We start from the raw sequence: 26,429 nt of genomic DNA on the forward strand, positions 1-26,429 counted from the left end.
CAAGAATACTGGAGTGGGTTGCCGGTGGTTAAGACTCCATGCTCCTAATGCCGAGGGCACAGGTTCACTCCCTAGTTGAGATACTAAGATCCTGCATGCTATACAGTGTGGCCCAAAAAAAAGGGTGTGTGTGTTTACGTGTACCACTAGAAATCCAATTTAATTATAAAGACATGTTAAAAGTAAAGGAATAGAGAAAGTTATATATCAGGCTGCTGCTGCTAAGTCGCTTCAATCGTGTCCAACTCTGTGCGACCCCATAGACGGCAGCCCACCAGGCTCCCCAGTCCCTGGGATTCTCCAAGCAAGAATACTGGAGTGGGTTGCCATTTCCTTCTCCAGTGCATGCAAGTGAAAAGTCAAAGTGAAGTTGCTCAGTCATGTCCGACTCTTAGGCACTGGACTCAGTCTGAGTGGAAGAATCTTGAGGCCATGTTATCTGCCTTCCTTCTGGCCAAGTCTGCAGCAGCCAGGAAACAACTACAGGAACAGAGTAAGGAAAACCAGTATGAGAGCAGCTTCCTTCCCAGGCTCCTTGCCCAGATCATCAGTTCCTGACAGCACAGATGGTGTTTGATATTTTTCTAAAACACAAAGCACCAGCCTTGAAAGTGGGCTTCGGTGCAGGTGATAAAATATCTTTGTTGGTTCTGAAGATAGACACTTGTTTAGATCTGAGGAATTGATAGTTGGTACAACATTCCATAACACAAGAGCACAACTAGAAAAATAAAAGCATGGGTGTTTATAGTTTATACTTTAAAATGGGAGTTGATTCTGCAATTTAAAGAAGACATAAGTAAGATTATCCTTTGTTTTGTTTTTTGGTTTTTGCTCAGTTGCTCAGTCCTGGCTGACTCTTTGCAACCCCGTGGACTATAGCCCAGCAGGCTCCTCTATCCATGGGATCTTTCAGACAAGAATACTGGAGTGGGTTGCCATATCCTTCTTCTGTTTTTTGTTTTAGAAGTTCCTAAGTCTCAAGTCTGGAAGCTGAGGGTGACAAAGGAGAGACGAACAATGAATGGAATAGTCACCCCACACAATAAATGTAAAGGACTGTCATTTTGTGGAAGAGGGTAATTGTGCAAGAGTCATGGTCCTTAAGAACCTGTCTTTTCTCTCATTACATTGATAGGGACTATCTAGATCATGGGTCTCCAGCTTCTGGGATCTAATGCTTGATGATCTGAGGTGGAGCTGATATAATAATAATAGAAATAAAGTGCACAATACATGTGCTTGAATTATCCTGAAACCAACTATCCCCGTCCCCATCACCCCAGGTCCATGGAAAAATTCTTCCACAAAACTGGTCCTTGGTGCCCAAAAGTTGGGGGACCTCTGATCTAGATGACAAACTTGAATGCAAGCCTATTTTATGAAAAGACTAAGCCCTTATTTCTCTAAGTTCAATGTGTGTACAAATCACCTGGTGAACTTGTGAAAATGCAGATTTTGATACTGTAGTTTTGGGGGTTGCCTAAAATTCTGCATCTCTAGCAAGCTTCTCGGTGATGTCAGAGCCATATTGTGTAGGTTGCACTCAGCCATAGTAAACTTGGAAGAAAGTCTTGGGAGGTGAGTCACCACTGGCAAATCTTCCCAATGCCAGTTCATGCAAGAGCCAAACAGGACTCAGCTCTAGGTCATTCTCCACCTAAGTGAACAGACATTGTGGTCTTGCTCAGAATGCTTGACTATTCAAGATGAAAGTAATAATAGAATTCTAGTTTAATCCCTTAGTTGTAGGATGGGAATTCTAAGATCCTGAAGGTAAAATCATTTGTCCCTCCTCACATGACTAAATGTATGGTCAGGATTCCAACAGTGGTTTTCTGGCCAGTGCTCTTTACCTGCCTCATATAAGATAGGAAGCCAGGGACTCCCCTCGTGGTCCAGTGGTTAAGAATCCACTTGTGGTGCAGGGGATGCAGGTTCAATCCCTGGTCAGAGAACTAAGATCCCATATGCCTCAGGGCAACTGAGCCCATGCACGACTAGAAAGTCTATGTGCTGGAACAAAGATTACACATGATACAGTAAAGACATACACACCACAACTAACACCCAATGCAACCAAAAAAAAAAAAAAATATATATATATATATATATGTGTGTGTGTGTGTGTGTATATATATATTTCTCATTAAAAAAATGATAGGAAACCAGCCTACAACAGAAGATAGGAGGGAAGGACATAGCATGAACAGTAGAGGCACCAGAAAAGTTGGCTGGAAAAAACAAGGGATAATAAAAACTGATGCAGGTTCAGTGAGTAACTCTATAAATAAAGACCAAATACAACAAAGTGCAGGGTAGAGATGGCCATTTTAATATTGATATGATAGCATTTTAGAAGGCAACACATCAAAAAGGGTCATTTCCACCAGGATAGAGTATATGGGACGTAAGTTTCAGAAACACAAGGAGCTTCTTTCTTCCTCATGGGGTGAGTGTTCTAGGTTGAGGTCTCAGAGAAAATTGCCCTTCAACTTGTTTTTTCCTATATTATATGGGGTCAGATCTGGACTTAGAAGCCTCAGGAGTTCAGACTAAGACTAAGGAGTCCATTAGTGCTTTCTTACTAAGATGTTTAAGGATTAAAGAAAGACAGGTCTCTAACAGACATAACTCAACCCAAGTCACCAAGGCAGTGGGAGGAAAGGCATGTAGCAGAGGCGAGCAAAGCCCAAGCAGGATCAATCAAGAAAGTCCCCAAGAAATAAAGGGTGGGATGAACTGGGATAGTAGCGTTAAAACATACATATTACAATATGTAAAGCCAATAGCTAGTGGGAAGTTGCTGTATAATGCACGCAGCTCATCTCGGTACTCTGGGATAAGCTAGAGGGGTAGGATGGGGTGGAGGGTGGGAGGGAGGTTCAAGAGGGAGAGAGGCCTTATGTATACTATGGCTGATTCACATTGTTGTATGGCAGAAACCAACACAACACTGTAAAGCAATTATTCTCCAAATTAAAAAAAAAAAAATTTTTTTAAAAAGAAGCTCCCCAAGTGCCAGACCTCACAGTGGACCCTTGAGTCTCCCTCTTTGTGATCTTAAGCTTATATTCATCCCAGTGTTGGCTTTCTACCTCCCCTCCAACTCTTCTTCCTATCTAAAAATAGAAAACTGCAAAGTCCTGGTCCAGTCTGGTCCTGATGAGTACCTAAGAACAAAAATAAACAGGAAAAAAGTGCAGAGAATTCTCTAATTCAAGCGTTCCCTGAACATCATTGCTTCAATCTTTAGTCTGGAGTCTACATCACCTGTGTTCCATGTGGTCATTCTGGAAAGTTGAGAAGGAACGTTATAGCCTGGGAATGCTTTGAATTCCTCCAAGAAAGGGAACAGATTCTGGGACCCGTGACACTCAGCTGAGAGTATGAGCTGGGGAAGGAAAAGCACATTCGAAGAGAATCTGGCACTGAGAGGCAAGAGGGTGTGGCCGCCCACTATTCGTGTGATAAGAAGCTGCCAGGATAGGTGTAAACTACAGAAACATCAGAGCAGAAGAGACGGTGAAGGCAAGGACTGTAGCAAAGCAGAGGCACTTATTCTTCTGGATGGTCTCTTCAGGGGCCAAAGATGGCAGGATCCGCAGAAGATTTCATGAAAGCAACTGCAGCTTTCACAAGCTCGTGCCTGACGGACCCTGGTAGAAGGAGGAAACAAAAATGAGGGCTGAGGGACAGCGATGAGAGGACAGGCTCTCCTCCCAGGCTCCCCTAAACTCTTCAGCATCTTCTCTGAGCCCTACTTAGCTGTCTTCAATACCCCTGACTTTTTTCTCCCTACTGCCCAGGCTCCCTTTACTCTTCTCTGGCCCCAGAAATATTCAGCAGCATTGAAACGATAAATACCCAAGGAATAAGGGCTCCACAGCCAGTCCTGCACTCAGTACAGCACACTCTCACTTCACGTCCTTCTCACAGCTCACACTCCCCACCCATGTCCCCTTCCCTCTGCACCTACCTCCTCCACTCCCCCAATTTCAGACTGCACCCTCATCCAACCAGTTCGGGCATCAGGAAAGGTCTGAACCAGGATGGTTGGGAAGGGAAATATGGGAACCCTATCTTGGTAACCCTCTATCAGGCTTGGAGGCTCAATGCCTGGCATGATGGCTAGCTTCCTAAACACGGGGAAAGATGGGGTCTTAGGACTGGGTTCCTACCTGCGTGGATGTGAATCCAGGCCACTGCCTTCCTTTCCAGAAGTTCCCACTCACAAGCCATGTCCTTAGCATTGTCATGCAGCCAGAGTACTGCCAGGACTGTGGCCCAGCTTGAAGAATTCGCATCCTGTACCATAGAGAGAGATTTCCCTGAGGCCCCCACGTTAAGTTCAGGGACTCCCCTCAAGGCCCAGTGGTTAAGAACCTGCCTGCCAATGCAGGGCATTTGGGTTCGATTCCTGGTCAGGGAACTAAGATCCCATGTGCTGCAAATCAACTAAGCCCGTGCACCCTGCAGCTAGAGTCTGTGCACTGCAATGAAAGATCCCTCATAATGCAACTAAGACCTGACACAGTCAAATAAATAAGTATTTTTTAAAAATTCAGATTCCTCATTGAAGGACTCTTCATTCCCCTGATTTATTGATCCAGTTACCACGAGAAGGAAGGAAATGTTAGTCAGACATGTCTTGTTCTCAATGAAACCAAGTTAGAACTTCATGATTCTCATATCTTCTTCCACTTATTTGTAAATTATCCCTTTAATTATTTGTTTTAGAATAGTTATTTCAAGAGAAATATAATGCTAGACACATATATAACTTTAAATGCCCAAGCAGCCACATGTAAAAATAAAGACATAGAATTATTTAATATATTACATTTAACTTAATATATTCAAAATATTATTTTAACATGTAATCAATTTAAAAATAATTATCAAGAATGGTTTACATTTTTATGTTGCCTTTGAAATCAGTTTGTCTTTCACAACTATAGTACATTTCAGTTCAATGGAAAATTTAATTTCTCACTTGCAATTGTCACATTTCAAGCTCTTAGAGGCCACAGGTGACTAGTGGATACTATATTAGATGAGGCAATTATAGCATATTTAAAATTTATTTAATCACCTTCCACATTTTGAAAATTCAGAATGATGGGTGTCCTTCAAGTTTTTGGCATTTGTCTCATATGCCTCATTTGGCATATATCTCAATATTCAACAATTTCTCAATTAGAGGATTCAGTAAGTTACCTTGAAATTCTTGAACATAATTTGTCCTCATCAGCATACTTGAACACATTTGAAATAACTAAGTTGTCCCTATTGATACTTCACCTATCCTAACTTTGGTTAAGATAACTTCACCTATCCTAAGTTCTAGACCACTCTGTTTAGAAGAAAGAACATAGATTCTGAAGACAGATAGTCCTAGATTGAATCCAGCTCTGCCACTGACTAGCTGAGTACACTCAAAGATATTGTCATACTTCTTTGAACCCTGGTTTATTCATCTATTAAGCACAGCATGAGTAGGATTTACCATATTTAATTGATTGATGAATAAATAAGGTCATGAAGGGCAGTGCAATGCACAGGGGCTGGCATAGAGTAATTGCTCAATAAATGTAAGTAATTATAACTAAGATGACTGGCAGAAAATGTAATTAAAGAGGATTTTTGCTTTCCCTCTGTCATCCATCAACTCTAAACCGTCAACTTCTACTAGCAGACTAATTCCTTGTTCTTTCTGCTCCAACACAGCCAGAAAAATCTTCAACTGCTATTTCTCAGAAGTTAATTTAGTCTATGACTTCTTGTATTCTCCTTCCTCAGGTGAGTCATGATTCACCCCAATTCTCAGTACTCACCTCAACCTCACAAAAATATACACACTCTCTTTTCTTCTCTGAACCTCACCTTGTCAGGAAGTGCAGCCTGTATGTCTTCCAACTTCATACCCAGGACCAAAGCCAGACCTTCATTCAGATCCCAGGAACCATCTGCCTTTTGAAGGGAAATCAACTCTACAAGACGATTATCTTCAACAACTGTGGGGGAGAAGAAAAGAGAGGATGAGAAATTATGGTGCTAGTGGCCCCTGAGCATCCTGAGAGACAGGTCTGAATTCAGAGACAGGATGCAGTGAGAGCCCAGCACTAAACAGATACCACAAGATCCTCATTTCAGTCATGTCCCCTAGGATACATGCCCTCTCTCTGTGACAATGCAGGCCACTCAGGTGACATACTGACTGCACTGAAACATTCAGTAACAAGGGAAAGATACAGGCCACTAAAGACCCACAAGACGGTGCTGTTTAGGTCTTACCCAGTTCCGTTTATTTTATTTTTATTTTTTAAATTAATTTTTATTAGCATGTGTTTGCTTTACAATGTCATGTTAGTTTCTACTCTACAATAAAATAAACAGGACTGGGTAAGACTTAAACAGCACCATCATGTGGGTTCTTTAACGACCTGTATCTTTCCCTTGTTGAATTTTGAATTTCCTTCCCATTTAGGTCACTACAAAGCATTGAGTAGAGTTCCTTGGGCTACACATTCGGTTCTCACTAGTTATCTATTTTATACACAGCATCAGTCATGTTTAAATGGGTTTAACTTTAAGTATATTAAAAAAATTCTAGACAAATGTAGCTTGGGTTTCAATTATCAAAATTTCCAAAGAAAGCAGATATAATGGAAGCTGTCAACAGTCTATCTCAAAGAATAGCCTGGTGTCCAATCCTGGTGGTGTGAAAATTGCTTAAAGGCCACAAAATTTTCATAGAAAGTATCTCACATCTGGCTATTAATCCTATGAGATGATGTACTTACAGCATCTTGGAAAATTAGTAGGTAAGAAAAACTGTAACCAGAGAAACAGTTCCACTCCAATGGAAAAAGAAAAAAATACCTAAGGCTCTGATTTCAACAGTCTCAGTTTGAAACTCAGCACTGTTAACACTCAAAATGTAACAGTTCTTTAACAGGAATCTCAGCCTTCTCTGTAAATTCAAGACAATAGAGCCTAACACATGACAAAGAATGTAAAGTACTTGGAAGGCCACTAATTAGCTCTCTACAAATAGTAATTGCTAATTAATTCATAAAAACCAGTACCTTATTTTCCTGGGTAATTTTTCTTTCTACTTTGGTAAAAGGATTCATAAGTTAGAAAGCTCAGAGTGGGGATATTCTAAGTTACTGAGATAGTACGACACTACAGACAACCAACACAAACTATTGGTTTGTCCAAAAAGTTTTTCAAAACATCTTATGGAAAAACCCAAATGAACTTTTTGGACAACCCAAGAAGGTTCTTGTGACAACCCAAGGAGGTGAGAAGCTGTGCAGATGAGCGAGCTAAGGTGCTAATAAGTGAACTAATTTGCCTAAAACTCAACAAATGGGAGTACAGAGCTCTGAATCCACCTTAGACCCTGAAGCTGTGATAATCTAATGAGAATGAGTGCAAATAAGATTTTAAAGAATGAAATAATTGTACAGCACACACTCTGGCTACAAAACCGGAGAGACTAGAAAGAAATGTCCTATAAGCCTATTTTAATAGAAAAGACCTCCCTTCATGGTGAAATGTACTTAGATTCCATTTGTTATGTACATGAAAAGCCAGCTACTTGAAACAAAAGGCAGTGACCAAGAACACTCTTTGGTGACAGACGATCATCAGACAGTATCAGGAAGACCCATTTGTAAACCCAGTCTGTACAAGAATGGCAGTGTAGCAGGGGCCCACGCATGGTGGGTTGTGCAGGAGGAGGGCCCCAGCCCAGAGGCAAGGAGTGTGAGCTGAGATGGTAACGTGGTTTATTTATCTAGGGCTCAACTCAGACTCTACTGGGTAGGTTTCAGGGTCATAAGCTGTAGGGACTGACCCTGGCAAATATAGGGACTGGACAAATCTCACCCTCTGCCTGCTGCTTTTCAAATAGGTAACTCCTGGTAGAGAAAGTCACAGGGCTCCCCAGCTGGCTCAGGTGTAAAGAATCCACCTGCCAATGGAGGCGACACAGGTTCAATCCCTGGGTCGGGAAGATTCCCTGGAAAAGGAAATGGCAACCCGCTCTAGAATTCTTGCCTGGGAAATCCCATGGACAGAGGAGCCTGGCAGGGTACCGTGCAAAGAGTCAGACACAACTGAGCGACTAAATAACAACAACAAAGAAAGCCACAAGATAGCAGAGAATTGAAGATCTGTTCTTCAGTTCCCATAGAAAAGAGGATAAGACTGAGGCCCATCTCACCTGGACCATGAGTTTCCACATTGGTCTTTTTGGCACAAGCACGAGACTTTGGCTTCTCAAGACGGGCCTCTGATAAGGAAGTGCATTTCTTCTCTTTTCTATGACCAAGACCCAGGTGTGTTCTTCGTCCTATACAGGTAGTAGACAAACACTGGTCAGAAAAAGTCCCTGGAAAGATGCTCACGTAGAGATAACAGGCTCTGTTTAATCACAGGCTTAAAAGGATCAGGAGCACAATTATTCTGCTGGTGGGATACCCCGCAGTAATGAGTGATGATCAGTGGGACAAGAAGGAAGATGGAAGTAGGACAAGGCCTCTGAATGAGCTGAAAAACACCAGTGAAGACATAAAGACCAAGGCGCCCTCTATGTTCGGGTGTAGCCAAAGGCCCTGGATAATTTGAGACCCTCCTATCCAGATCAGTTCAGCCACTGTCTCTACTGTGCATTTTTTCTTCTATGATGAGCCCACTTACTGCACACAACATCACCCTCTGAGCGCTTTGTACTTTGTCTTCTGGAACTCTTGACACAGGACAAAGACCTCTTTTGCATCTTAAGTTTCATCACAAGAGGCTTCTTCCGACTATTTATCTTAACTTAAAACTGTTAAAACCTGTTCTTGCCCTACCCCCTCAAATTGCTCGAGGTGCCATATCCCAAGTTCCCAGGTTTGGGAGGTGTGGGTGGAAACCACTTCAGTCCCAATCGTTGCAGCCAGGTCACCAGTCTGCCAATCTCACCTGGGTTACCCTCCTCATATCCTTGCTGCTGGCAACCTCCAACCTCTCTGTCACTTCCCATCACCCACTGGAGTGTCTGAAAGATCACAGACTTGCACTTCATTGCAGGCTGCATCACCTTGAGAGATGTCAACACCTATCTATGCAGATAACCTGTCCAACACCTAATTTAAAACTTCTTGACTTCTTCAATCAAATGGCTTCAGCCTCCCCTTTACTTCACCACTCCCTCCCAAGTCAGAATCTTATTATCAAGCAAATTGTTCCACTTATACAAAATAAACTTTAAAAATATTCTACTTTTAAAATACAGGATCCAGTTCTTCCAGTTTCTTTTCTTTTTTATTGATTATGTTTTTTAATTGGAGAATAAATGCTTTAGAATGTTGTGTTGGTTCCTGCTGTACAACAATTCAATTCAGTTGTAACCGTGTGTGTATACGTATGTATCTCCTACATCTGGAGCCTCCCTCACCCACTATTCCACCCCTCTAGGTCATCGCAGAGCACCGGGCTGGCTTCCCTGTGCTATGCAGCAGGTAGCTATCTTACACATGGTAGTGTATATATGGCAATGCTACTTTCTCAACTTGATCCACACTCTCCTTCCCTTCCTGTGTCTATTATGTCCATTCTCTACATCTACGTCTCTATTCCTGCCCTGCAAATAGATCCATCAGTACTGTTTTTCTAGATTCCACATATATGCATTAACATAGTGATATTTGTTTTTCTCTTTCTGACTTACTCCACTCTGTATAACAGGCTCTATGTCTTTGACCTCATCTGGATTCTAAATCTGTTTCCTCTATTTTTTTTCCAATGTAACACTTCCTTCTATCTTTACTTTCTTCCCCATTTAGCCTAAATCTCAGGTCCAACACTATACTACTCTCTTATCAATATCAACTCTATGTCCCTAATTTCCTTTTCATCACACCCATCTGACAAAACCCCAACCGCAGTATAAGCCAACAGTCTACCTGCTTCATTCTTATACCAAAGCTCCTGATTCCTTTTAGTAGTCTGGTGCCACTAAAAAAGTCAAAGAATCAAAACTAAACTGGACCTTCAACACCGTGCTGAGTCTCCATTGCTGTGTGTAGGTTTTCTCAAGTTGCAGCACGCAGGCTTCTCATTGCAGTAGTTTCTCTTGTTGTGGATTCCAGGATGAGCAGGCTTCAGTAGTTGCAGCACATGGGCTCAGTGGTTGAAGCTCCTGAGTTCTAGAGCACAGGTTCAGTGGTCGCGGCTCATAGGCTTAGTTGCTTCACAGCATGTGTGATCTTCCTGGACCAGGGATCAAACCCCGGTCTCCTACACTGGCAGGTGGATTCTTAACCACTGAGTCATCAAAGGAGCCTCACTTATACCCTTTGTCATCCTGTAATATGGACTGCTTCCTGATCCAAGCCAATAAAACTGTTCTTCATTAGATTGACAAGGGCTTCTTTGATATTTATCCAGTAGCTCTTTTTCAGCTTTTACCTTGACTTTTCTGCAGTGTCTAATATTTTGATGACCCCATCTGAATATCCTTTGTTTTGAATACACATTCATTTATTATCTTCCCATTAAATTTCTTCTTAATTTCATTTGGAAAATCCTCTGCCATCTATCCCTAGATACTTGGGATACCTAGTCCATGGGATTGCAAAGAATCGGACATGTCTCAGTAACTGAACAACAAGGACCTTTCATAAACTTTTTCTTTAAATGCTGTGTTCAGATGTCCAGAGGCCCTTCTTTTGCATGAGTTTGAATGGGGTAAAACTTACCAGTTCCACACCTCGGTGGTGACAAGGATTGCATCACTGGGGCAGCATACATCAGCATTGGCCTTGGAACATCCCTAGGAGCCAGTGGCCCCTGAATTGGCTTGTTGAGATCCTTGTTGACAGCAATGAAAGCTGTGTGGGAGCTTATGACTCCACACTCCATGCTAACTTTCAACACATCTTTTTTATCACCTGCTGCAGTTTCCCTGAGGCCCATGTCCTTGGTCTGCAGAAAGGATTTGGCTCCAAGTCGGTGAATGGTGAGGCTAAAAAAAAAAAAATCCTGTGATTTAGGGACAAGCACACAAAAGTCAGTTGTACAGGACCCTCAAAAGTTAAGGCTGAAAAGGAGGGAAAAACCACATTAGGGGAAGAAAAAGAGACAAATGGGTTAGGAAGGAGAAGTGATGGTAGGGCCACTACTGAACCCCAAAATAAGAGAAGGAAATCAACCCTGAAGGATGGCAGAGACCAAACAAGAAAGAAAGAAAATAGCAAAGGAACACTGAATTCTCACTTGGCATCAAGCTTGGGTTGGAGGGAAAATGTCACTTTATTCTCCAGACTCTCTCCTTGGAGTGTGTACTTGAGGCAAACTTCTCCTGTTGCCTCTGCTGGCTACAAATTAGAGAAGGGTAAAAATGGCAAAGGAAGAGATTACCAAAAGAAAGGATAGATATGGGGCAGCTCCCCAACCCAACCCATTAAATTTCTGATAGGGAACCAGGCAATTCAAGAAGTCAGAGACTTGAAATAATAGAGAAGGGCCGGGCTGACTCCACCTGGCAAGGGAAATCTCTTGATGAAACTCTACCAGCTTTCATGGACTTGCCCAGAGCAGAGTTAGGACAATAGCTACTCTGACTAGAGGAACAGACAAGAATGAGAACTCACCGGCATTGTCCCAGTCAACTGGGCATAGAGGATTAATCTCTGACCCCTAAAGAGGACAGTCTGTTCTGGGGAAAGCATTTTAGCAGACAGACCATCAGGCAAATCCCAGCTCAGAGAAACATCGTCTACCACGGGCTGCAGAGAACGTTTCAGGGCTCTAAGTGCCTGGGGAAGGAAAAAGACCAGAATAAGCACAAAACATAGAAACAGCAACAATACTACTACTAACTGAATATCACATGCCAGGTGTTATGCAATGCAATACATGATACACCCATTCCTTAATACCATCTACACCAGGACATGGGCATTATTACTCTTTCTTTACAAATGAGGAAACTAACATTGAGAGATTGAATGACATAATTATGAAGGAAGGAAGGAAATGTCTGGGAAAGGAGACCCAGGAGAGGTAGGGATTAGATAAGAGATCTGGGAAAGAGGAATTTAGAAATATAACCAGAGGTGGAAGATGCCTTCCCTTGTGGATATGAAGCAAATGGACTATCAATCTACCACCTCTTCCAAACTACCAGACCTATTACTGCTGTTCTTTCATCTTTACTTTGTAGTATTTGTACAAAGGATGGGGTACAATACCAAAAGAGGCCCTAAAGCAAACACCTAGAATCTCAGTCATGACATTCAAAATTCAGTTTCTCTGTTTTAGGTCTTAAACCTAAAGCCCTAACCTATTCCAGCATCTTGGCTCTGGGCTTCCAACTACTAGAACCAGATGCCATTTCTCCCAAAACTATATCCTGGGCTCCTTCTGCATAAGGCTGAAAGTAGTCCCATTAAGTATATAGCCCAAGTTCTTGGGGATATAAGAAAACGAATGCTGGCAGGGAGTTGTTGCCGCACTCTGCTCCACACTCTGCTGATACTGCCACCTCTAGACACAAGGCCTGTCCCTCACCTTGGCCTGCATTCTCTCCTTGCCTGTGATAAATTCTGAAGTGCCCCGTGACGCCCGGGCAATGCCTTTTACGAGGCTGGTGGAGACTCCTTCACCAATACCAAATGAAAAACATCTGGAATTATAAAAGAAGATGTTAGAGACAGGCACTAAAAAGTGAATTTATAAAATTAACACAAAATGATGAAAAATACATAAAGAGATAGTTTTCTTCCTTGACCAAAAGTATGAGCTACCATTTATGGAGCATATTTCAGGGGACCAGATGCCTTAAATTAATGATGCAATTGAATCATCACAATGTTCCTAAGAGATAGGCTAATATCTCATTTTTGCAGGTAAGGAGCTAAGGCCCGAAGAACTTAAAAAACATATCCAAGATCACATATCTACAAAAAAGCAGAAATTGCATTGAGCACTATTCTGGTCATATGATGCTCCCGGCAAACCATTATATATTACACTGATTCTAGAAGCAGAAAAAAACAAATAGGACTGCATCCTCATCAATTATTTTAATAATCAATCCAAAGAATGAATCAGAAATCAGAAATTAGGAAAAACAGACACTGCCATCAGTGCTTGACTAACACTGTACCGAAACCACATCTGCCCTCAAAAGGCTAGTCTTACGAGAAGGGAAAGTGTCAGTTGTTTAGTCATATCCGACTCTTTGCAACCCCATGGACCATAACCCGCCAGGCTCCTCTGTCCATGGAATTCTCCAGGCAAGCATACTGGAGTGGGTTGCCATTCCCTTCTCCAGGAGAGCCTCCTGATTCAGGGATCAAACCCTGGTCTCCTGCACTGCAGGCAGATTCTTTACCATCTGAGCCACCAGAAAAAAAGTGCCTCCTGCTCTTTTAACTGGAGGGTCCTCTCCCCACCCTTGTCGATGTGCACCAAATAGCTTTTAAATCACAAACAGATTTCCAAATAAGACTGTCTATAAACAGAGACACTACAAATACAAGCATTTTTAAGGGTGTGACAAAAAAAGTTATCATTATATGAAATTAATGCACTATAATTTTGGCCTATATATCCATCTCTTTTTAATCAGGTTAATGGGAGTCATCATCCCCATATCTAGTGATATCAGCCTCAAGATTAACGCTCTAAACATGGAGATCTAAGAACCCGACATCCAACTGTAGGAATCTAACTGTGATCAAGCCCTCCGGAGATCACAGCCTGCCAGCATACTGGTATTATCTTCTTCAAATTCTCAACATGAACTCTAAATTGGGTTTTTTTTGTTGTTGTTTTTCGTAAGAAAGAACATATTCACAAAACACAGACATGTGAAAAAAGACACAGGAGCAAGTTAAAAGGGCTTCCACTGACCAAACCTAGAAATTCTGAGAATCTAAATAGATAATGAGAGCAATGAATCTTTAAAAAATGAAAAATAATAGAAGAATCCAAAAGTACACATTGATACAACAACAACAAAAAAGGTGGTCGGAGGGTGGACAAAGGTAGTCAGGAAGAGAAAATTCCTCTTTACAGTAGGATGCCAAGTAATGGAATATGGAAAAAATATGGAAAAGTTGACAGAATTGAAAAAATCACCATTTTGTAACCACTAACAGCAATCTGGGCAATAATCGTCAGTGAATACTAAAACTACTGGGTAAACATTGGCTGAAAACAAGATGTTTACAAAAATGTCAAAGTTATATGTCAGATATCACCTTTAACTAAGTGACAAAATTCACAGCCAGGCCCAAATTCACTTTGGAATATTTTTTGCAAAAATATTTAATATTAATCTAAACATAAACTTAAATAGTCAAACAAACATAATTGAAATTTTACAAAAATAACTAGCTAGTACTCTTTTAAAATATCAGTGTCATTAAAGATAATGAAAAGCCAAGAAACTACTCTAGAGGAAGAGAGATTAAAGAGGCATAATAACTAAATAAAATACTTATTATTGGATTTCCTCCTGAACAAAAATAAAAAAACAAACAAAATTCTATATGACATTATTAAAAAATTGGCAAAATGACCTATATTTAAATAATGTATTATATAAAAACTAAATATCCTGAATTGAGTATTGGTTTTTTTAATTTACTTATTTCTTTTTGGCTGTGCTAAGTCTTTGTTGCTGTGTGTACTCTCCTCTAGTTGCAGTGAGAAGGGGCTACTCTCCAGCTGTGGTGTGTGGGCTCCTCACTGGAGCGGCTTCTTTTGCTGTGGAGTGCAGGCTCTAGGGCACACAGGCTTCAGGAGTTGTGGCATGTGGGCTCAGGAGTTGTAGCTCCCGGGCTCTAGAGCACTGGCTCAAGAGTTGTAGCCCATGGGCTTAGTTGCTCTGTGGCATGTGGGATCTTCCTGGATCAGGGATTGAACCCATGTCTCCTGCATTGGCAGGTGTTTTCTTTACCTCTGAGCCACCAAGGAAGCCCAAGCAGTTTTATTCTGGCTATTTGTTAGATATTCTTAGTTCTTAGAAGATGAATGCAAAATGATATGCATAAGAAAAGTCATGGCATCTGTGGCTTGCTTTCAACTATTTCAGACAAAAAAAAATTAAGTGAAATCAATATGTTAAAATGTTGATAACTGGTGGATGTGGGTGAACGGTATATGAACATCTATTGCTTTATTCTTGCAACTATTTGCTAGGTTTGGTAAATCTTTCAAAACAATACATAGGAAACACATATTTAGAAAAAATAAAGAAAGACCCAAATGAAAGGAAGGACATATCATGTAGATAGAGGAAATGTTTGATACAGCAAATACTAAAGTTCTCCCAAAACTGACTTATAAAGAGAATACAATTCTAGTCAATATCCAAACATGTTTCCTCTTTTGGTAAAAACTGACAAGCTAATCATAAAATACAAAAAATCCAAGAATGACTAGGTCTTGAAAAAGAGCAAAGCTGAGGACTTACTCTACTAGAAATGAAAATTTATCAGAAAGTAACATTAATTTATACAGTGTATTGCTGGCACATGTCCAAATAAACAGACCAACAGAGGATCCAGAAACAAACCACACATGTATAGATGCTTGTTTGTGACAAAATGGCTCTGTACATCACTGAGGAAGGGACAAACTTTTAAATAAAAGATACAAGGTCAACATAATATCCACATGAAAAATAAAGAGAGAGAGAGAAAAGAACCCTGACCCCTGACTCATACAATTCACAAAAATAAATTTCAGATCAACTGTGATTCTAACTGTGAAAGAAAATACAATAAATCTTCAAGAAAATGACAAAGGCAAATAGCTTGAAGACCTTGGATAACAGAAGACTTTATAACAGAATAGAAAAAAATACTAATCATAAAGCAAATTACTAAAAGGGAAAAATATATCAAATTAAGAACAATTATTAATCAAAAGATACCCTCTTGAGGGAAAGCCATAAAACAGAATACTATATTTCTAGAACTTGTCAAAAAGTGTTTGTACCTAGACCATAGAATGAACTACAGATCAATTTAAAAAAAAGAAAATCTAATAGAAAAAAATTGGAAAGAGACTTGAAGATCACAAAAGGACATCCAAGTGGTCAATAAATATGAAAATGTGCTCAACTTCATTAATTAGGAAAATGTAAATTAAAACCATGATAAGATAGTACTATACACACCCACAAAAACAGTTACAGTTTTAACAGACAAATAATGCCAAATTTTGGACAAGTAAAGAGGCAACTGGAACCCTGATACAATGCTGGTATGTATTATATTAGCACAATAACTTGGAAAACTATTTGGTATACCCCCAAAATTTCACAACTATGTCAGTGTGTTTGAATTCTATATTATATGAGCATAGATATGTATGTATGTATTCATATATATGTATACACATGTTCGTGTCCAAAAAATGCATGTAAAAGAATTAAAGAATGTTCAAAGAAGTCTAATTTTTAACAACTAAACCAAAGACTATCAGCAGTAGAATCAATAAATAAATTATGGTATAATCACCCTATGGGATACTATATACCAATGAAAATTATGGCTCCATGCAAAATATGCATGAATCTCAACACACAGCTGAGGGAACAAAGCCAGATACACAGAAATAAAAAACATACATGGGGAACACGTGTACACCTGTGGCAGATGCATGTTAATGTATGGCAAAACCAATACAATATTGTAAAGTAAAAATAATAATAATAATTTAAAAAAAGGGAAAAAAAAACAAAAACATACTGCATAACTCATTTATTTTCATTCAAAAACAAGCAAAAATAATCCACAGTGTTATTTTATTTCCTCTTTGGAGAGGAAAAAAATGAGTAGAGAATAAAATTAGGATGTGATGGAAATGGATAAAGAAGTAGGAACCATTCTGGGTCTAGACTTGTGTGGTGGTTACACATGTGTGTCGCTCTGATAATTCACCCAGCTGTATATTTAAAGTTGTGTAATTTTCTGTACTATTTTGATTGCAATGTTTATAATAAAGAAAAAATCCTACTGTTCAGTTTTTGTTTCCATTGTGGTTTAGAGACACCACAAGATAACGATTTCATTGTGTTGTTGATATTATTTAGAAAACTACTTTTTTCTTTTAGTAAGAAGTAGATTAAATAGAAAAATATTTTCACTATTAAAACTAAAATACTTGAATCATTCTGTCGTCTGAAAGGAATATGAACACTGTTAATAGGTGGCACTAGATTGCATGTGACATTATGTGGGTCCAGGCACATTAAGTCATACCTGTGCCTTAGACGGTGGCTCTTAACTTCTCTAACGACAGTAAATGTATCAGTAACTTCTCCATCCGTGAAGACAAAAACCTGTAGAAAGAAAACATCCATCAAGTCTCTGAAGTATATTTAAAGACACCAGAACTTGCCCTTCAAAAACCTCAACTATTTCATTCCAGAGACTCATGTCACTTTAGACAGGTCAGTTCAGTTCAGTTCAGTTGCTCAGTCATGTCAGACTCTTTGCGACCCCATGAATCGCAGCACGCCAGGCCTCCCTGTCCATCACCAACTCCCAGAGTTCACCCAGACTCATGTCTGTCGAGTCAGTGATGCCATTCTCTGTCGTCCCCTTCTCATCCTGCCCCTAATCCCTTCCAGCATCAGGGTCTTTTCCAGTGAGTCAACTCTTCACATGAGGTGGCCAAAGTACTGGAGTTTCAGCTTCAACATCACTCCTTACAATGAACACCGAGGACTGATCTCCTTTAGAATGGACTGGTTGGATCTCCTTGCAGTCCAAGGGACTCTCAAGAGTCTTCTCCAACACCACAGTAGAAAAGCATCAATTCTTCAGTGCTCAGCTTTCTTCATAGTCCAACTCTCACATCCATACATGACCACTGGAAAAACCATGGCCTTGACTAGACGGACCTTTGTTGGCAAAGTAATATGTCCGCTTTTCAATATACTATCTAGGTTGATCACAGCTTTCCTTTCAAGAAGTAAGCATCTTTTAATTTCATGGCTGATTTCACCATCGGCAGTGATTTTGAATCCCCCAAAAATAAAGTCTGACACTGTTTCTGCTGTTTCCCCACCTATTTCCCATGAAGTGATAGGACCAGATGCCATGATCTTCGTTTTCTGAATGTTGAGCTTTAAGACAACTTTTTCACTCCCCTCTTTCACTTTCATCAACAGGCTTTTTAGTTCCTCTTCAATATTCCCATCTCTTTCAGAATTTTCCACGAGTTTATTGTGATCCACACAGTCAAAGGCTTTGGCATAGTCAATAAAGCAGAAATAGATGTTTTTCTGGAACTCTCTTGCTTTTTTGATGATCCAACAGATGTTGGCAATTTGATCTCTGGTTCCTCTGCCTTTTCTAAAACCAGATTGAACATCTGGAAGTTCGCAGTCACATACTGCTGAAGCCTAGCTTAGAGAATTTTGAACATTACTATACTAGCGTGTGAAATGAGTGCAATTGTGCAGTAGTTTGAGCATTCTTTGGCATTGCCTTTCTTTGGGACTGGAATGAAAACTGACCTTTTCCAGTCCTGTGGCCACTGCTGAGTTTTCCAAATTTGCTGGCATATTGAGTGCAGGATTTTCACAGCATCATCTTTCAGGATTTGAAAGAGCTCAACTGGAATTCCATCACCTCCACTAGCTTTGTTTGTAGTGATGTTTTCTAAGGCCCACTTGACTTCACATTCCAGGATGTCTGGCTCTAGAAGAGTGATCACACCATCGTGATTATCTTAGTAGTGAAGATCTTTTTTTGTACAGTTTTTCTGTGTATTCTTGCCACCTCTTCTTAAAATCTTCTGCTTCTGTTAGGTCCATACCATTTCTGTCCTTTATTGAGCCCATCTTTACATGAAATGTTCCCTTGGTATCCCTAATTTTCTTGAAGAAATCTCTAGTCTTTCCCATTCTGTTGTTTTCCTCTATTTTTTTGCACTGATCGCTGAGGAGGGCTTTCTTATCTCTCCTTGCTATTCTTTGGAACTCTGCATTCAGATGCTTATATCTGTCCTTTTCTCCTTTGCTTTTCACTTCTCTTCTTTTCACAGCTATTTGTAAGGCCTCCTCAGACAGCCATTTTGCTTTTTTGCATTTCTTTTCCAGGGGGATAGTCTTGATCCCTGTCTCCTGTACAATGTCACATAGTTCATCAGGCACTGTCTATCAGATATAGTCCCTTAAATCTATTTGTCACTTACACTGTATAATCATAAGGGATTTGATTTAGGTCATATCTGAATGGTCCAGTGGTTTTCCCCACTTTCTTCAATTTAAGTCTGAATTTGGTAATAAGGAGTTCACAATCTGAGCCACAGTCAGCTCCCGGTCTTGTTTTTGCTGACTGTATACAGCTTCCCCATCTTTGGCTACAAAAAGATAATCAATCTGATTTCGGGGTTGACCACCTGGTGATGTCCATGTGTAGAGTCTTCTCTTATGTCGTTGGAAGACAGTGTTTGTTATGACCAGTGTATTCTCTTGGCAAAACTCTATTAGCCTTTGCCCTGCTTCATTCCGTACTCCAAGGCCAAATTTGCCTGTTACTCCAAGTGTTTCTTGACTTCCTACTTTTGCATTCCAGTTCCCTGTAATGAAAAGGATATCTTTTTTGGGTGTTAGTTCAAAAAGGTCTTGTAAGTCTTCATAGAACCATTCAACAGCAGCTTTTCAGCGTTACTGGTTGGGGCATAGACTTGGATTACTGTGATATTGAATGGTTTGCCTTGGAAACGAACAGAGATCATTCTGTCATTTTTGAGATTGCATCCAAGTACTGCATTTCACTCTTTTGTTGACCATGATGGCTACTCCATTTCTTCTAAGAGATTCCTGCCCACAGTAGTAGATATAATGGTCATCTGAGTTAAATTCACCCATTCCAGTCCATTTTAGTTTGCTGATTCCTAGAATGTTGACGTTCACTCTTGCCATCTCCTGTTTGACCACTTCCAATTTGCCTTGATTCCTGGACCTGACATTCCAGGTTCCTATGCAATATTGCTCTTTATAGCACTGGACCTTGCTTCTATCACCAGTCACATCCACAACTGGGTATTGTTTTTTCTTTGGCTCCATCCCTTCATTCTTTCTGGAGTTACTTCTCCTCTAATCTCCAGTAGCATACTGGGCACCTACTGACCTGGGGAGTTCCTCTTTCAGTATCCTATCATTTTGCCTTTTCATACTATTCATGGGGTTCTCAAGGCAAGAATACTGAAGTGGTTTGCCATTCCCTTCTCCAGTGGACCACATTCTGTCAGACCTCTCCACCATGACCCACACAGCATGGCTTAGTTTCGTTGAGTTAGACAAGGTGTGGTTCATGTGATCAGATTGGCTAGTCTTTCTGTGATTATGGTTTTTGTGATTCAGACAGGTATGAGGTTCCTAATGTTCACATCCCTCACATGGTCTGATCAGAACCCTGAGAATATTCATCATCTCCTCTGCTAGTTTCATGTAAGGCTTCTGTCGCACTTCCCAAAAGAGCTTCCTTCATCCATTGTCCATAGCATGGAGCTAAGGGAGAGGAATTCCATCAAATGCCTCGTCTTAGTCTCTTTATTACAGGACATAAAGCTAAATTTTGTTGTTGTTTAGTCGTTAAGTCGTGTCCAACTCTTCTGTGACCCCAAGGATTATAGCCAGCCAGGCTCCTCTGTCTACAGGATTTCTCAGGCAAGGATACGGGAGTGGGTTGCTAATTCCATCTCCAGGGCATCTTCCTGACCCAGAGTTTGAACCCAAGCCTCCTGCATTAGCAGGTGGATTCTATACCACTGAGGCTCTACCACCAATGATTCTATACCATTTCACCTGGGAAGCCCACGGCTAAATGACTACCACTTTTCAACAATCCTGTGATGAAGCCCAGAGCTATGGATTCTTGAACAGGGATTCCATTCCATCCCTTTTTTGATCTCTGTTTCAACTCTTACCTGCAGGGGGTGGCCTGGGACAGAAGGCTGCTTGTAAATGTGTTGGAGTGCTGTCAAGATTTCCGTACCCCTGAGGTTAGCCCTCATAAGCTTAACTCTCCGCAGTGCCTCCTCCACGGTACTCTGAGCATACTTCACACTATTCCTGAGAAAAACAAACACTCCCCAGTGAAATGAAGGCTGGTGGACATAGCCCAGTATTAAGTCCCTGAACTGTAAACAACTTTAACTTGAAATCTCCAAAGCCAAAGTCAATTCTGCAGCAACCCCTTTAACAATTTAGTCCTTTCTTTAAAGTAGCCTTTTTAAATTTTTTATTTATTTTTTAATTGATGGAAAATTGCGTTGATGTTGTGTTGGTTTCTGACATACGACATGAATCAGTCATAGTTTTATATATATATATCCTCTCCCTCTTAACCCTCCCTCCCCTGTCTCCATACCACCCATCAAAGAGTGCCAGGCTGGGCTCCCTGTGTTACATAGAAACTTCCGACTATCCATTTTACACATGATGTTGTATATACTGTCAATGCTACTTTCTCAATTCATCCCTCCCTCACCTTCCCTCACTGTGTCCACAAATCTGTTCCCTACTAGGTTCATCAATATCATTTTTCTAGACTCCATATGTATCAATATATGATACTTGTTTATCTGACTTACTTTACTCAGTGTAAGGGGAGAAAGGAGTCACAACAACTGACTCAAATCTGTTCCTTTTCAGTAATATTTCATTGTATAAAGTAGCTTTTTGAATTCTCTATGGACTTTCTGGAAACTTACGGAAAGAATGCCTCATAAGTAGATCCAAATTCATAGATGTTGAAATAACAGCCTAGAGGCAAACTCTTCAGAAGCAAAATCAGTGTTTCCTGAAGGAAGACCATGTGAGAAGACAGTAAGAAAGGATCCTCTCAATCACATGACTCTGCTAATCTAACTCAGGAATGTGTCTTCACCCTTTCATTCCCCCAGACCCTTCTATTCCAAGGCTAACCTCAGAGTAGTCATGTTAACCGTAACTCAGATGGGGAACAGACCTATAGCTCCAATGGACCCTAATTTAATCCCCAAGATTCACTCCCACTTGAGCAAGTGACCAGGAAAAGAAAGAAACTACTTTTACCTTGGCTACATCTATGCGCAGCTGAGATTTACTCTGTTTACTTATGGGGCTCTGCATGCTTCCTGAGCAGTCCATGAGGAAGATAAATTCTCCGCAGGCAATTGATGGCTGAGCTTCTGGGATATTCGGGTAGAAAGTCACCATTGCAGCTGGATCTCCCAACACACCATCTACTCAGAAAGAATAAAGACGTGGTAAGAAAAAGGGAACTCAAGAATCAATTGTAGTGAGTTACCTAAGGAGCTAAGAAAACACAAATCTAAAACAGCTTAATCTTTATACCATATCTGCTGGCAAAGAGTTTGAGGTGAGTTACAAACATATAAAAGATACAGATGTGTTACAGATATGAAAGAGGGTAGAATTTACTATATACAAGCAATATTAAAATACTATATCTGGATGTAAATCGCCTAGCAGTTGGGAATGAAATACATCGTTAAAATGTCCCAGGATTTGTCAGAGGAATCAGGCTAATTTATTTGATATCTTCACATCAAATCAAAGGGAAATTTATTTACATGGGGTCCTTAATTCTATTTTTTCTAAATAACTTTTTTATTTATTTTTGGCTGTGTGGGTCTTGGCTGCTGCACGTGGGCCTTCTCTAGTTGTGGTGCATGGACTTCTTGCAGTGGCTCCTTTTGTTGCCCAGCATGGGCTCTAGGGTGTGCAGGCCCAGTAGCTGCAGTTACCAGGCTCTAAAGCACAAGGTCAATAGCTGTAGCACAAGGTCAATAGCGTGGCACATGGGCTTAGTTGCTTTGTGGCTTGTGGAATCTTCCTGGACCAGGGATCAAACTGGTATCTTCTGATTGGCAGGTCGATTCTTTCACTGAGCCACCAGGGAAAAGAAACTTTTGGTCGCTGAGTTGTCTCCGACTCTATGCCACCCCATGGACTGTAACCTGCCAGGCTTCTCTGTCCATGGAATTCTCCAGGTGAGAATACTGGAGTGGGCTGTCATTTCCTTTTCCAGGGGATCTTCCCAACCAGGGATCGAACCCAGGTCTCCTGGCATTGCAGGCAGAGTCTTTACCATCTGAGCCCCCAGGAAAGCCTGTCCTTAATTCTTAATTACAGCTTTGAAAAAAAACAATGATGACTGTGTGGATAATTTTTATGCTGACAATTTACAAGAGCTGAGAGTGTAATGAGTGTCATACAGGACAAGGAAATCCATCTGTGCTTCATTTGGGTACAAAGCACTTATGATACTCTCCAGAACAAAGAAAGAGAGGTACGTAAATGTGTGTTGCACTCTAATACTAGCATCATCCAAATAATGGTATGGAAGAGATCATGGGCGTCTAGCCTATGTTACCAAGTTGCAAAAGCCAGAGCTGTGATTCTATTTTGAGGAACAAGTGAAAACAGATACAGGAGATGAAATAAGAATGGGTGGGTTATACCAACTCTAGTTTTACTGTTCAGAGAATATAAAAAGACACAGAATTAAATTCCAGCATCCCATTTTTATAAAGTGATTCTAGGATTACAGTTTTAAATTATCAGTACCCCAGGATTCAGAATGTTAACAAGATCTGGTTCAGTTTAACCTCTTACCTCTGAGATATCTCAATAACCAAAATGGCTTCCAAATAAAATGGGTGTGGCTCAGCAAATACTTGATAGAGCACTGATTCAAAAATAACTTTTATACAATCCTGGATCTCTGGATATAAAGGAGTAGCTTTTTTTTTTTTTTTTTTTAATGAGCAAGGTAGATTACTTTCCATTCTGAGAGACAACTCTTTACAGTGGGACTGGCACTGTACTAAGAGGTCAGAGAGGTTACCACAACAATGAAATGAGTCAATATATAACTTTAGAACAATGCCAGACACATAGGAAATACTATATATATATTTCATTTACCATTATTCTTTCGTCATGGCTCAAATTATTTTCATCTCCAGAGTCTCAAGTTCCTCTTTTTTAAATGAGGCATTTCAAATCCTAGCTCCTCTGCTTGCTATCCTGTTTCCTGTGAAATCAAAGTAGTAATACCTGCCTCAAGATTATTTTAAGAAACATGAGTAGAGTCATGGATGTAGAAAACAAACTTATGTCTACCAGGGGATAAGGTGGGGGAGATAGATAAACTGGGAGACTGGGATTGACACATACACACTACCATATATAAAATAGATGGCTAATAAGAACCTGCTGTATAGCACAGGGAAATGTGCTCAGTACTCTGTAATGGCCCATATGGGAAAAGAATCCAAAAAAAGAGTGTATATATGTGTATGTGTAACTGACTCACTTTGCTGTATACCTGAAACACAACATTGTAAATCAATTATACTCCAATAAAAAAATTTTTTAATATTATTTTAAGAGTTAAGTGAGGGAAGTCTGATGTAATACCCTTAAGGAACTCAGCCTATGGTTCAACTTAGATTAAGAATAGTTTTATAAAATTATTTATAAATTGTTTTATGTGATTATTTTTATTACATTATACATCCTATTTTTAAAAATATCATGTTCTTAATATGGAAAGTACAGCCTATGCATTTCTGTCATCTAGTGGTATGCTTCATTTGGTCGAACTACAAACTGTTTTAGTGAGTCAACCAGTCAGTTGTCATTTGCTTCTTTGTATGGATGGAAATAGCATGTCATCTTGATCAAATACATGATCTAGAAAGCAAGATGTGAATGGCCCTGCTGGACGGGATTCTCTAGACTTGTAAAGCGTCCCCTGAAGTCCTCCTATGGCTAATAGAGCTTGCAAGAAGAGGGCTTGACATTTCAATCCTTATCACTTGAGATTCAACATCATAGAACTTTCTCCAGGGGATTAAAATAACTGAGTAAAGATGAGGTCCAGCTTCCCAGGTGGTTCATTAGTAAAGAATCCCTCTGTCAACACAGGAGTCATGGGTGGGTTCAATCCCTGGGTCAGGTAGATAGCTTGGAGAAGGAAATGAATTTCCCAGTATGCTTGCCCGGGAAATTTCATGAACAGAGGAGCCTGGCAGGCTACAGTCTCTGGGGTTGAAAAGAATCAGACACAACTGAGCATATGAGCATACACATACTCACACAAAGACCAGGTCACTGTTGCAGGAGAATTTCAGGGGCACTCAAGGGGGAACTCCCCAAAAGGAAAGGACAAAGCCAGGCAACTAATGTACAAAGATGGAGCACAGAGCTTCCTGGAAGAGGAGCTGCTGTAGACCTCTTTGAGGTCCCTGCAATCCAGTGGCCTGGCAGCCCAAGAAGGCCCCACAGAACAAGAGATGGATATGGGTTATACCAGTTATAATTATAAGGAAAAGTACACATATATTAAGAAAAATTTAGAAAATAAGATAAATTGCTATTAATATTTTTTAAAGATTTTTTTTTATATGGACCATTTTAAAGACTTTACTGAATTTGTTACAACATAGATTCTGTTTCATATTTTTGTTTTTGGGGCACGAGGCATGTAGGATCTTAGCTCCCTGACTAGGGGTCAAACCCACACCCCTTACATTGGAAGGCAAAGTCTTAATTACTAGACCACAAAGGAAGTCCCCCAAAGAAGACACATTAAAGAAATTACAATAATAATTTGTATATAATATATTATAATATAATAATAATAACTAAGCAGTAAGAAACTAAACATAGTCTCAGAAATTAAGTAACTAGGACAAGATGAAAAATATCTGCAGATGGATGGTGGTAATGGTTGAACAGCAAGGTGAATGTATGCAAGGCAATGGGATTTTATACTTAAAAATAGTTACAAAGGTAAAGTTGATTATATAAATTTACCACAAAAAAAAAAAAAAGAATTCCAGGTGAGATTACGTGAAGGTATATGAATCAAAACCAAGAGAAACTGTTAGATCTAAAAAGTAAACTTACTTTTAAACTAATCACAATTACTTCTTGCATACTTTCTCTGTTTTAAAATGGTTTTTCCCCATGCATAGATTATTTCCTAGTGGTAATCTACTTCTACAACTCATTTTTACTTTAACAATGTTTGGAAACCTTATTTGCATATTATTTCAATCTGTTGATGTGTATTATTTTAGTAGTTACATGGTAACTCATCAAATATACCTAGCATAGTGAATTTAACCACTGTAAGACATTTTGATTGCTTACCGGTCTTTGATATGATTAAATTAAAAGAGAAGAGAACTTTTCAATCCATATTTTTACTTATATTTAGATTTATTTTCATATGTAAGATTCCCAAACCTAGAATTACCAAAATAAACATTTATTTTGACGCTTATGGCCACATTTCCCCTCAAAAGCTTGATACCAAATTATTTTGGTTCAGGCAATCTCTGAGTACCAAATTCACCACACCTTTTAAAGCATCATT

The 26,429-nt window shown here is 39.9% G+C and overlaps 1 protein-coding gene across 2 annotated transcripts in view; it reads right to left on the bottom strand.

Annotated features, from left to right (window-relative positions):
* Positions 1-2,312: 2,312 nt before the first annotated feature.
* The window catches only part of VWA5A (von Willebrand factor A domain containing 5A), a 29,738-nt gene continuing 5,621 nt past the window's right edge, over positions 2,313-26,429 (bottom strand). For both annotated transcript variants that reach the window (XM_086385103.1, XM_086385104.1), the window contains exons 8-19: positions 22,091-22,260; positions 21,748-21,836; positions 20,962-21,106; positions 17,280-17,359; positions 12,571-12,685; positions 11,652-11,816; positions 11,275-11,375; positions 10,758-11,023; positions 8,237-8,365; positions 5,887-6,017; positions 4,182-4,308; positions 2,313-3,659 (exon numbers count right to left, since the gene is read on the bottom strand). In XM_086385103.1, the coding sequence (XP_086241229.1) occupies positions 3,580-3,659; positions 4,182-4,308; positions 5,887-6,017; positions 8,237-8,365; positions 10,758-11,023; positions 11,275-11,375; positions 11,652-11,816; positions 12,571-12,685; positions 17,280-17,359; positions 20,962-21,106; positions 21,748-21,836; positions 22,091-22,260 (1,598 nt within the window). In that variant the 3' untranslated portion in view covers positions 2,313-3,579. The remainder of the gene's footprint in view (positions 3,660-4,181; positions 4,309-5,886; positions 6,018-8,236; positions 8,366-10,757; positions 11,024-11,274; positions 11,376-11,651; positions 11,817-12,570; positions 12,686-17,279; positions 17,360-20,961; positions 21,107-21,747; positions 21,837-22,090; positions 22,261-26,429) is intronic.

This window comes from Bos grunniens, chromosome 29 (genome assembly GCF_055505025.1).
Source record: "Bos grunniens cultivar Pamir isolate PY7600 chromosome 29, Bosgru_T2T1.0, whole genome shotgun sequence".
NCBI lineage: Eukaryota > Metazoa > Chordata > Mammalia > Artiodactyla > Bovidae > Bos > Bos grunniens.